This window comes from Nannobrachium achirus (assembly GCF_963921795.1).
Source record: "Nannobrachium achirus genome assembly, chromosome: 3".
NCBI lineage: Eukaryota > Metazoa > Chordata > Actinopteri > Myctophiformes > Myctophidae > Nannobrachium > Nannobrachium achirus.
In genome coordinates, this window is record NC_137812.1 from 33,512,385 (window position 1) to 33,526,050 (window position 13,666).

A 13,666-nucleotide genomic window follows, 5' to 3' on the forward strand; every position below is an offset into this window, starting at 1 on the left:
CCTTTTAATTCCAATCAGGTGTTGGTAGCTGTAACATGGAAGCAATAATGATCTAAAGGCCACTTTTAACCAAACAGATTTGTGGCCGAATCGGGGGCGGATAGCGGCAGAAAGCGTCTGTTGCTGAACGGGAGGTCATCGGTAGGTTTTCGGCAGCGGGTCGGGAACGCTATCGACGGAAAACTGGAAGACTGGACTTGCTCAGTTTTGTAGAGTCGCCCCTGGACGTCGGTGAATTGTAGTGAGTTGTAATGGACCATTAGTTTGATACTGCTGCAGCAAAACCAAGCCTAAATAAGCCAGAGACATTTTCCCGTTGCACATTTTAACTAAATAGCATATTCACAATCTCAACTCTCAATTTCCTATACTAATCAACTGCAAGGCAACGCTAGTAATAGTGATGTGTGTTGTTTTGGTGTGAGGAGAAGAAAACACCGCACAGGAAGAATCTCCGCTTCTGCTCCCCGGTTGCCAGATTCTGGTTAAACAAGCGACCAGGTCTATGAAAACAAAGCCTAAAGAAGCGTCCAGTTTCACCTATTGAGCTCTATTAAGGCCAAATAAGCAACTACAATTCAGAAACATTCCCAAACAAAAGTAACCCACAACTAGCAACATTATAGGAAAACAGGATCAAAGTCGCTTGTAACGAGCCGATATGGCAACACAGTGCGCATGCGCAAAACTGTACAGTAATTACAGTCGGCATACAGTCGGCTGGATTCAATGTGCTTAGTTTTTTGCAGTTCTTTGCAGTCTGTGAACAGTTTGAACAAGTCTCCTGTAGTATTTTCGGTGTGGGGCCACCTTAAGACAGCAGTTTATGGTTCAACATAGGGGTGTGTTATGGGTTTATGTAATTGTGTGTGTTGTGCTTCATGGCTATGCTGTCTTATTCAGAAATACCTATGGGGGCGCCCGCTGGCCTAGCACAGTGGTTCTCAACCTATTCAGGCCGTGACCCCCAAAATAATCATATTTTAACTGGGGACCCCCTCCACACCCTGACGAGCACTAAGAGTTGAGGAATTACATTTTGTATAACATGGTTCTATTGTGAAAATAGCAGATCTACATGCTCACAACGCCTCGCGTTGCGAGGCGTTGTGAGCATGTAGATCAATTTCTGCCCCTAATATTTTTGACGATTTGGCCAATTAGTGTGGTACGATGTGTACATCCGTAGGATTTTTGTGCTAAAATTGATTTTTTTGCAGATTCTGGTTCTATAGTTGTGGGCTCGCCTGGAAGGCGAGCACACGTATGTTATCTTCATTATTTATCTATCAGTCAGTCAGTATCCTCAAAACTTTGGCGCGATTCATCTCTTAAACGCTTACACCTTTCAACACCATTCAAATTTTTATGTGTTCAGCTTACTGAGGACACGTGTGCTTGTATTTTTGGTTTTGAAATGTTTTGTAGTATAAATATAAAAAAATAAAAATGTTTAACTTTAAGCACCCAATGCATTTCCAATGGGTTTAGTGAGTGGAGAGAAGGATAATAGACCCATGTTTATGTTAAGGCGCTGTGGCTGCAGTGTTCACACTTCAGATATGCTATCTATATCATTGCGTTCACACAGGTCTGCTCTCTGATTTGATCCAAATGTCTAAGCTGTGTGATGTATAAAACTATAGTTATAGTTAAAACTATAAATAAATGTCCCTCTCCACTCTACTGATTACACAGCTGTGATCAAGAATCAAGTCCGGGCGATGGGATGTAAATCCCATAGCCATATATCCTAGAGCCCGCAGGGACAGTCAGCCATATTAGTGGTTGTTGTTGGTTGTCAGGGAGATATCAAAACCAATGCATTTCCAAGTCAGATCCACAAACACAATAAAAGCCATGCTCCACTCCTCAGTCTGGAGTGGCCACATAGAAGAACGCCTTGGTTATAGACATAGTGGAGGACAGATGTGATCTGGGATTGTTAGCCTACAGTATATGCACTCAATATACTCCACTACAGTTGGAGTCCATTTGACAGTTGCTGGTTCCCAAACACAGAATCAAAAATGTAGATCTAGAACACATAGAATATGTACAGTACAGTAAGGTTCAGTAGAGTACAGTAAAAGTACAGTAAGGTTCAGTAGAGTACAGTAAAGTACAGTAAGGTACAGAAAGGTACAGTACAGAAAGGTACAGTAGAGTACAGTACAGTAAGGTACAGTAAAGTACAATACAGTACAGTAAGGTACAGTAGAGTACAGTACAGTAGAGTACAGTAAAGTACAGTATAGTAAGGTACAGTAGAGTACAGTACAGTAAGGTACAGTACGGCAGAGTAGAGTACAGTACAGTATAGTACAGTAAGGTACAGTAGAGTACAGTAAAGTACAGTACAGTAAGGTACAGTACAGTAAGGTACAGTAGAGTACAGTAAAGTACAGTAAGGTACAGTACAGTAGAGTAGAGTAAAGTACAGTACAGTAAGGTACAGTAAGTTACAGTAGAGTACAGTAAAGTACAGTAAGGTACAGCAGAGTACAGTAAAGTACAGTACTGTAAGGTACAGTACAGTACAGTAGTGTACAGTAAAGTACAGTAAAGTACAGTAACGTACAGCACAGTAAGGTACAGCAAGATACAGTAGTGTACAGTAAAGTACAGTACAGTAAAGTACAATACAGTACAGTAAGGTACAGTAGAGTACAGTAAAGTACAGTAGAGTACAGTAAGGTACAGTAGAGTACAGTAAAGTACAGTATAGTAAGGTACAGTAGAGTACAGTACAGTAAGTTACAGTACGGCATAGTAGAGTACAGTACAGTATAGTACAGTAAGGTACAGTAGAGTACAGTTAAGTACAGTACAGTAAGGTACAGTACAGTAAGGTACAGTACAGTACAGTAAGGTACAGTAGAGTACAGTAAAGTACAGTACAGTAAGGTACAGTAGAGTACAGTAAAGTACAGTAAGTTACAGTAGAGTACAGTAAAGTACAGTAAGGTAAAGTACAGTAGAGTACAGTAAAGTACAGTAAGTTACAGTACAGTACAGTACAGTACAGTACAGTAAGGTGCAGTACAGTATAGTAAGGTACAGTACAATACTGTAGGGTACTGTACCTTACAGTACCTTAAAGTATCCTATTTGTTGGGTTGGAATCGAGCCCACACTGTTTCGAAGGAACAGTATTTCTAGTTTAACTTAACATTTCAGAGGTATTAAAAAGTCCTTGATTTGTCACTTTAGAAATGTGCAGATACCCTTTATACACTTAAACGTTGTTGGTTTGTTTACTGTTGAGTGAGAAAAGAGTGTTGCACATTAAGTTAATCATCTGGGGACCCCCCAAAATAATTTGGGGACCCCCCTGGGGGTCCCGACCCACAGGTTGAGAACCACTGGCTAGCTACTGTACTATCAATAAAGGCAGAAAAGCCACCCAAAAATATCTTCAAAAGAAATAATAACAATAAAAAAAATGTATTTATGATGACGTGCCGAAACTGACCATATTCACACTGCAGCCCTTTTATCACACAACCCCCCCCCCTCACCACCACCCGAATATGGTCAACTATCATTAATGCTTTTGTTTAGACCTCTGCTGATCAGTGAGTCCGTTTCTTCAAGGTGATGTCAGTGATCACAAATAAATTGATCACTTACGACTGCACAACACAACCGACACAATCCTCTTCACCTTGACATTTAGAGGATTAAAAAAGGAAGAAAAGGGGAAGAGTCATCTTACTGTGTGCATCCACAGTAGAAAGCACTGCCGTTGCCTGATGCCACTAACACTTAGCAGTCGCGGTTCTGAAACTCTGTGGCCAAATGGGGAAGTGGCTTTCAGCTGATTGCCTCATCACCTCTTCTTCCGATCTCCCACCATCGTCGACATGAATTCTGATGAACAGATCCAAGACAAAAAAACAGAATTCAAACAGGTTTAGGTAGCAATTGGCACATATATGTCATATTGTTTATGTCGGGCAGAAACCTTGTATCTCTATACTTCTTTGTGTTAGTTTTTTCCTAAATTAATGTCCTACTTCATCATACAAGAGTGTTGCACAAAAGTAGTTAAGATAGCCAATCTACCCGCTCACCCGCTCACATTGTGTCACATTGCAAAATACGAAGGTTCCACCGACTGCGGCGATATGTCACAAACAGAATTTCAAAAGGAGGATGATATGACTTATTTGATCAGCGTTATGACAGCAGCGTTCAAGCTGTGTGCATGAGTTGAGTAGAGACAGGAATCGCTTCATGCCAGCCAGCAGGAGCTGAATCAATCGACTGCGACTGATGAGTAGACAAGCGAGTGATTCAGCCACAAGCATGTTTGTGTTTCTCTGTGTGTGTGTGTGTGTGTGTGTGTGTGTGTGTGGTGGGTGTGTTTGTGTGACTTGGTGAGCGTGGAAGTGGCAACTGAAACTGTCTCTTTGTCATAAACAGTGCACCTAAGTGACCTAACCACACGATCTCATGATATTGATGATAGTGACAAAGATAAGGACATATTACCAAAGCCATTTTCTTTTTTTGTGAAGTGAAGAAACAGACAGGAAACGGTGCGGGATTCTAAAAGTGCTTAGAGTGTAAGAATTGAACCAAATGGACCTGTAATCATATCATTCATATTTTCCTTGAAATTACAAAGTTTGAGAACCACTGTGTTACACTATACGTATTGGTTGAAAATAATGTCATGATGTCACTCACCAATAACCACCCTCATTTGAAATAAAGACCACTAAAAGCCGGTTTTTCAACCTGTGCAGAGACAGCACCCTGACATCAAGTCTTGTGATAGTTTGCATAAGAGTCCTTGGTTTCAAAGTAAGGGATGAATTTAATTATTTCAGTCAGAGATAGCTGAAAACCTTTCGAGAGCTTGCATGCCCCAACCCGCATGCCAGCAAATACCTCAGCAGAACAAGGCAAGCCAGCTACCATTGCTAAACTCTCCCTGTCAGTTTAACTGAGACATGATGACATACCTAAACTTAACTTTAGGTGTCTTTTTACACTACATGTATATGCACATGCAGGCATATAATTATGCAGAATTAGTGAGGAAATTAAAGACTGCTGCCCAGATATAAGCCGTTTATACATTTCAGTTTGTCATGCATATGTGTGGTGTGTGACTGTCTAGAATTTGGCCAGCACAGCTAGCAAGTGTCTTTAAGGTTTGGCACTGCAATCCCTGTCAATTTGCCAAGTATCCCGATTTGAACTCAGAAAAAAATATACTAGCATAGCAATACTCTACACCAGGGGTGCCCAAAAGGTAGATCTACAAGTAGATCACCAGGGGTGTGCAGGTAGACCACATAACATGCCTCTAAAAATATATAATTAAAATATAAAATATATGTCAATATGACATGAAGAAGGGCCTGTCAGCTCCCTTCACTGCTTCTAAAGTAGGCAAACCTCCAATGCAATACTTTGTTCAAGAGTTAGTAGCATTACAAAGAACCCCAAAACCTACTGTACCACTTCCATACAGAATGGGATGAAGACATTTTCCCCAGTATTTCCCATTTATTTCCCCCTAAAATGTAACGCCAGTGCTGCTATTCCAAAGCCTCCCTCAGGCCCTCAGCTAAAACATTTTGGATGGGTAAATCATGTTGAGCTAGTCATTTTAAAAGTAGATCTCACGTCAAAAAAGTGCCAGAGGAAAGATACATGTGATGATCGCCTCCTATCCAACACCATCACACAGCACTTCCTTTAAAAGCCCTGGAAATTCACAGAAAGCTATGAACATTGTAGTAGACATCACCAAAGACAGAGAATGCAACCACAAACTGTATTACAGTCAGTCAGTACAGTTAGCCCTAGGGCCTAGTAGTATCCACCACAAAAACTTTAAACATTTAGGAGGCTTTAGATTTCATTTCAAGTATTTCCATTAAGTCCATCTCAGGTGATGCATCACTCAGGCACTGTGGAATGTGGTTTGGCATGACATAGCAGGAAGGAATCACAATAGTCTGCCCTGCCATTACACTCTTGGGATTGAGGTGGGTTTCTTGCTAGAGGAGAGACGCACCATGTTTCTGGGTGTGTCCCAAGCACCCAGCAAAACAACTGAGGAAGAGGAATAAAACCATGGAAGTAAAGTCCCAGGAGAGATGGGACAGAATTTATTCGTTTCCCACACCACTCCTTACGAGGAAGTAACAAATGACACTGGGGGAATATCCGTGCTGAAGTCAACTAAAAAAACTGGCGCCTCAATCACACAGGATAGTCTAAGTGAGTAGAAGAATGGTTGATAGGGGGAAAATTACTGCTGTAAATAAATACATGTTTGCACCTATGCAACTTTTTACCCCCCCCCCCCCCCCCCCATCAACTAGACCAACCAGTATACAGTATAAGGCCAGGGTAAGTGTCAATCAATTCAAAACCAAAAGCGTTTCAGTCCCTGTGACATGAGCGTGGATCATATTGGCAGTCATGTAGGGGAATTACAATTTGCATTACTTAATCACATCTTAAGCCCTATTTCAAACATATCAAAAATAGCTGCTCCACAAGCTTACTAGTTACTACGCATCGCTACACATTGTGAGCTTGCAGATCGGCTATGTTCACCCACCTGCATTATAATGATCATGCCAAAAATAGAGACACAGCTTGAATGTGTTTAACTTGTAAATGTTAAGCGAGCTGAATGTGACCCATGACCCTTCACATAACTTATGTTTTTTTCTTTTTTTGAAAGGGCAGAATGTAAACGTCCTCATATGCACCTGATCACAGTTGACATACCGGTAGCTTGGTGGCAGGTGTATTTGTCGTGCAACAGACGCACAGGGGCTGTTCAACCTAAAGGAGGCCATGCAGGTGTTGTGTGGACTGTATCAGCATGGGATAAAAGCAGCATAGCATAAATTATGCATGCTATTTGTATTGCATATTCGAACTGTGGTTTACTTGCATGATATAAATAACACAAAAGGGCTGTGTACTATTTCCTCCTTATACATTAAACACTAACAAGTTTTTAATTAACTGACACGGAGGGCACATTATATGATTTTCCCCTTAAAAGTAGTAAAGTAATGTTGCAATTTTGAGGTAGTGCTGCTGGAGATGTTAATTTAAAAAGTGTATTTAAATTATGGTGAAATAAATAGTGACTTTTTAAACTAGTCTACCACCATGCGTTATAATAACCGAATTAACTTATGAATCACAGATAAAAGCACCAGACTGACTAGATGATGGTGATTAATTATTTTCATTTTGTGTTTTAAGAAGATGACTGTTTCTGACTATTCGTTAATATGGTATCTGAACTGAGACAGCGGACCTGTTAAAAGTATTTAATAATGGCCTAAATAAAATCAGTAGATCCGAAATCAGATGTATAAGCAAGTAGCAAGAGAAACACGCCTCTGTCATAGGCTACTGTAGTTAACATTCTTGACCTACATGTTCACTCAACTGGACATTATTTACAACCAGGATGTCACTTCCACTGCTATAATAAATGATGAGTATATAGCAGCATAGTTATTCTTCTGTACATGTGAAAGAGAAATATGAAAATAGAAGCACCAAGAGCTTCACCACTTGATGATGTGTCTCTCTGTAGGCTATTTATTTAGTGACAGACCCCTGTGTTGTCAACTGAACAGTCTGATAATGTAAATTTCCATAACCAATTCCAATGAAACACAAAACAGACCGCCTGACAACATGCCAATTCCCAATCCCTCCCACATTCTTTTGAAAAATGGGAGGTTGTTGAACCCATGAACCAATTTCTTGGCAAAGGACTGGTGTGATCAAGTTTATAAAATAGTATGCCTTTTAAGAGAACATCATGAAATGGAAAGACAATTGTTTTCCAACAACAAACAGAAACCACCAGCACGATAACAACTCATGCAACACTGAAGCATGCAATGGTGTAGAATAACTAAGTACATTTACTTAAGTACTGTACTGTTTTTGGTATTTGTACTTTTTTTTGTACTTTTGGTACTTTAAGTCCATTTTTATGCCAATACCTTATTTTACTCAACTACACTGTGCATTCCAGACTTTTACTCTTCTTGTAACAGAGTATTTCTATATTGCAGTATTGATACTTTTACTCAAGTACTGCGAGTACTTTTTCCACCATATAGGGAGCAGCATGCTTTGAACGGCTCGCTTTCCTGGGAACGTGTCCAGACTCCACAAGAATGGCTCGCATGTTCTTTATGTCATTCACTAAACTCAAACACCAATATGTGAAACAGAATTTCAGCACGAGTTGCCTTTGTCCTTTCACCCTCTTTTTCACAATTTAAAAACACGAAAACGACTTTACATGCTTTGGTCGAAAGAAAGAACATCGCGCAATCGCCCGCAATATAATTGAGTCACAGTGCAAAAAAATACGTGTTTTTTTGGATCCAAGGAAAAAGTGATTCCACTCACCTCCGAGATAAATATCAGCTATTTTTCCTCACATTAATGCAAAGCAGAACAGCAACGTGTTGTTGACGAACGGGCACTTCCCTCTTCTTCTCCACTATCTTTAATTGTAGCTCCCTGGACAGTGGGCGGAGATATTATGTCCGTGTTCTATGCTCCTTCGTACGACGGTGTTGCGGGCCGGGGGGAAAAAAATAGACGATCTGCAAGCTCACGACTGGTCGCGGATGCAACAAAGCTGCGTCGGCTGTGAGCTTGTAGATCGGCTATTTTGAGCTGACCGTCAGAGAGGGAGAAAGGGAGGGGTCGACTAGGCCGGGGACGGAGCTACTGGTGGTCCTGTCAATGAAAATCAAGTGTGGTGTTGTTCTAAAAACAGCCTTAAGTGTTTTAATTATGCATGAGCATGATCTCTCAGATCTAATTCTAGAACACATCACACACACTCAAGTGTTTGGACGCATAACTTGACTAAAAATACAACTTTTATTATTTCTTCCCAGACCACAAACTATCGTGATTGTAAATATTGTAATTATATATTAACTTAATTTAATTTGAATTTAGAGCAAACGATTTGAATTAATTTGTACAGTATTTTGTTCAATATACACAGGTATTAACTGGCGGCCTTGAGGCAATTCACAGTTCACACATACAGTGTGTATTTCTTATTGCAGCTGGCCATCTAGTGGTTAAATACAGAACAGAAAACACACAGCTAATTCAAACCTTTTATTAATAGAATCAGCATGACAAATTATTTTCCAACCATTAAAATCAATACTAAACATCTGAGGATTCAATACATTATCATTCAAGAAAAAATATCACCTAAAGCTAAAACAAAACTTCTTGGATGGGATATGATGATAGTCATAAATTTCATATATACAGATTCAGAAAACAGAACAAAAAAACTACGAAAACAGAAGTGAAATGCATTCTGTGTTAGTCTCATTAATCGAGGACATCTTCCTCAGGCACATACAGAAAATCATGTTTATAATCCAGTCTTTAAATTACAGCTCACTTATTATAATCGTATTTGTTGGCTATGGCTACGATTTAGGGAAAACAAGTGGTAAAAGATGCCAAAAAAGAGAAAAGTAGAATTACAAAAGTATTGGTGTTCATAGAAAAAAATGTGCCATAATTTAAAGGGCTGTCTATTGTGACTATTCTCTGTTATAATTAAGCCCCACATAGCAGGGAGGGTTTTCTGCGCAAACTGTAACATGAGTAGTTATATTACGCACTTGGATCTGAAAGGCCTTTTATCACCCACATACCAGAAATCTGGTTCACAGATGTTTTATTTTTGTATAAACACATTCAGGGGCGTCACAAGGGGTAGGAAAGTGGGACTGAGTTACTAGGGCCCAAGGTGGTGGAGGGGCCTTAATTATTTTATACTTTAGCTATTGAAAAATAGCACTGTGCCGCGCTGTGAGCTTGTATATCTGCTATTTTTGAAAAGTCATGAAAATGTGTGCAAATCTTTGAACATATGTATTTTTTAAGCAAACATTTGTAACTCAAATTTTGCTTCTGGGGGGTCCTTGGAACTCAATATTTTGAGATGGGGGTCCGTGGCCAAATACATACCATTTTGGGGGTCCTGCACATGAAAAGGTTTGAGCACCACTGACATAGAAACATATAGGTTTTTCAAAAAACCTCAAAGGATTTGAAATATTAAAAGATTTTCATGATTTTTCAAAAATAGCAGATCTACAAGCTCGCAGCACGGCACTTGGTGCCGCGCTGTGAGCTTGTATATCTGCTATTTTTCAATAGTTAAAGCACAGGGGCCCCGCAGTGAATCCTTGTACCCAGGGCCCAGAGTTTGGTGTGACGCCCCTGAACACATTTGACATCTGACTTCATCTTGCAACCGTCCATCACGTGTAACATTCAAAAAGCAGTTTCACCCAAGTTATACTCAAATGCAAGAGAGTAAACATACATATCCTTGAATCTTATATTGCTCATCCATTCCTGCTCCAACAGACAGCACATTGTTTTAACTTAACCCATTTACGTAGATTTGTATGTTTTTTCGTAAATTAAGTTCCAAAATCATCATAGAAGAGTGTCGCACAAAAGTAGTGAAATTAGCAGATCTACTTTGTGACGTGAAGCAGTGTGTGTCCTATTTTCACCATTTTGAACAATATACAGGTATTGCAACACAATTATAATAATTTGAATACAAAATTTAAGTTGAATACAAAATTTAAGAAAATCTAGGTTAGGATTTAGAAGGTGTTTTTAGAATCACCCTCAAGTCTTAATGGGTTAATCCACGATGAGGAGAAATCAAATGATCCGAAAAGATGAGGAGAGATCACATGATCCAAAAGAAAGAAGGAAAAAAAGGCAAATGCTCTCAAGGACTTTGATTAAATGTCCATAAAAATACAAAAATTAATCATATTCATGTGCAATCAATCAAACGGTCTCTCAGCTCTTAAAAGTTAACCCACTACTCCACATGGGTTATACAATTTTTAACTTGTATAAAATGTTAGTTACACTAGGTAACATGTCAGGCTTATTAGTGTTGTGCAATTTATGACATCTAATTTATAGTTTGTCATACGACTGTGTTCAGGGTTCATTTTTACCAATTAATTTCCAAAACCTTTCCAAAACTTTTCCAGAATATTTAATCCGATTTCCAGGACTATATAACAATAATTCAGCTCAATAACGAGTCGCTTACTCCTATGTGCAATGCCCAAATACAGTGTATGCCAGTGGTTCTCAACCTTTTCAGGCCGTGACCCCCGAAATAATCATATTCTAACTGGGGACCTCGGCACCCTGACGAGCGAGTTGAGGAATTTTGTATAACACGGTAGATCTGCTATTTTCACAATTTCTGCCTCTAATATTTGACAATTGTTTTCAGAGGTATTAACAAAATCAATAACCAAAGACAATGCATAGGTATTTTTTCCAGGACCTTCCAGGACCCTTGATCAATTCCAAAACTTTTCCAGTATTGGAAAAATATTTCTCTAATTTAAAAATATTTCCAGGAATTTCATGACCGTGGGAATCCTGTGTGTTGCTTGCCAAAATAACTGACACTAAAGTGAAAAAAGTGACCCATCACATTTAGTTGAGCTGATAGTGAAGAGTGGGAGGAAAGGCAGAGATAACATGGGTCCCCAATCTCCCCATCAAATTGAAATGTAGTTAGGACACTGGCCCTGCCAATCAAAGATGGTCTTAATGGGAAGCACATTGATGCAATGATTGCCTCGTTGTACTTAATACTTTTCAGGGTTTAAAGGATGATGAAATCCCCAGTCACGTTTCTTTCCTAGATACCTCACTGGTTTAAAAATACAATGAACTGAAAGGGGGCCTAGAGAGAGCAGCATTGAAGAGGGCGAGAGAACTATGACCACCTGCAGTCTCAGGTTACAATGAGCGGGCTGAATGTCCGTGCAAAGTCCATGCATAATGTTAGCTTACATAGCAAAGACATGAATGCTTTAGATACTGATGATGTTTCTTCGGATAACAGATGGAGATTTATATATATATATTTTTTTTTTACCAAAAAGGGCACCATCTGGCGCATGAAACATTGTTTGTTGCATACTAACATACAACCATTTAAATGGTAAAAATATGGCCGGGAATGTTGATTCACAAGTGATTTATATCAATGAACTAAAACATGTAATGTGTGTGTCACACCCTTTTAACTGTTACCATGTGTGAGAATAGATCAAGCTCATTTCTTAGCTCAATTCTTGAACCCCCCAAAAGATATATTTTCTTTCCAGTTCCTACCAAATCTTGTATCTCAGTAAGTTATCGATTTGTGCCTGTCAAATTTACACTGCCAAACATAATGACCATTTACCAAAAGAGGCTTTAAGACAATAGGCTCTTCACACAGCTATAAAAAAAAGATGTGAGGAAAGTTGACAAAACAAACAAAGAGATTCCTGTACATTGTCTATTACTTGCAAATACATATTTGAAATACAGTACACAATATTTTGATTCTGAGATCTTGTCGGGGGAAGAGGCATTTGTCTGACAAAGGTCTACAAAACCAAAAACTGGTGTATTGTCTCCAATAAAAGTATTTTCTCTCTTTTTGTTTGTTTTATGATAGAGGAATAAGGAGGCTGATCCCCTGTAAGTGCTACGGGACATCTTCCATTTGGAGAGGCAAGTGACAGAGGAGAATGGCAGACTGAATGGCCCCTTCTGATTGGTAAGCAGCAGCTGATGGCAGGTGGCAGCCATCCTGGGGTTCGCACACTGGAGTAGTATTATTGTTAGCATGACCTTGACCCTGTTACAGTCAGAGGTCCAGGGTCAAAGCTCAACTCACAATTTGGACTGCAGGGGCTTCAGGTACTTGTGGAAGGACTCGTGGACCTGGAGAAGAGTGGGGGAGAAAGTGTTAACTCTCAAATACCTGGAACGCGCCCGAGTCGCCTTAGATTTTAACCACTTTAACCATTATTCTATGCTTTAACTATTGAAAAATAGCAGATATACAAGCTCACAGCGCGGCACCGAGTGCCGCGCTGCGAGCTTGTAGATCTGCTATTTTTGAAAAATCGTGAAAATCTTTGAGAAAAGTCTTTGAGTATCTTTGACCCGATCTTTGACCCGACTTCTAAATCCTTCTTCTAAATCATGTTGTTCTCAAACCTTTTCATGTCAAGGACCCCCAAAATTACAGGTATTTGGCCGCGGACCCCCATCTCAAAATATGTTGTTCCAGGGACCCCCCAGAAGCAAATATTTGAGTTACAAATGTTTGCTTTTAAATGGATATATTCAAAGAAAAAAGAAAAATCATGATTTTTCAAAAATAGCAGATCTACAAGCTCGCAGCGCGGCACTCGGTGCCTAGTCTAGTGCCTCCCTGCTTGGCACTCAGGACCAAGGGTTGGATTGTGGGTAAGTCCTTGCGACATACTAGCGTCATGTCCAGGGGGTGTACTTACATAACCAAACACATACTAGATTTAGTCTAGCAACAATTAAGAAGGTTTGGACAAGACGTACAAAAAGTGCAAGGAACTTCATAATTGCTGGAAGGCATTTATAAAATAATTATTTACCTGGCTGACACTACCTGAACTGTCCTGGTAGATACCTTTATACCTTTATTATCCCAAGGGGGAAATTCTGTGGTGCAGAACGACCACAGTTGTCTGGTAGGTTTGGGCTTCAAAAGGATTTTATTGTATATGAATTA

The 13,666-nt window shown here is 39.6% G+C and overlaps 2 protein-coding genes across 3 annotated transcripts in view; both read right to left on the bottom strand.

Moving 5' to 3' along the window:
- Nucleotides 1-8,518, bottom strand: part of LOC308281957 (inactive rhomboid protein 2-like) — a 45,562-nt gene extending 37,044 nt beyond the window's left edge. Inside the window, exons 1-2 of the mRNA XM_080722302.1 lie at nucleotides 8,425-8,518; nucleotides 3,719-3,873 (exon numbers count right to left, since the gene is read on the bottom strand). Of these exons, the coding sequence (XP_080578428.1) occupies nucleotides 3,719-3,727 (9 nt within the window). The 5' untranslated portion in view covers nucleotides 3,728-3,873; nucleotides 8,425-8,518. The remainder of the gene's footprint in view (nucleotides 1-3,718; nucleotides 3,874-8,424) is intronic.
- A 625-nt stretch (nucleotides 8,519-9,143) lies between these two features.
- The window catches only part of acox1 (acyl-CoA oxidase 1, palmitoyl), a 32,348-nt gene continuing 27,825 nt past the window's right edge, over nucleotides 9,144-13,666 (bottom strand). For both annotated transcript variants that reach the window (XM_080722013.1, XM_080722014.1), the window contains exon 14: nucleotides 9,144-12,834. In XM_080722013.1, coding sequence (XP_080578139.1) covers nucleotides 12,784-12,834 — 51 coding nt within the window. In that variant the 3' untranslated portion in view covers nucleotides 9,144-12,783. The remainder of the gene's footprint in view (nucleotides 12,835-13,666) is intronic.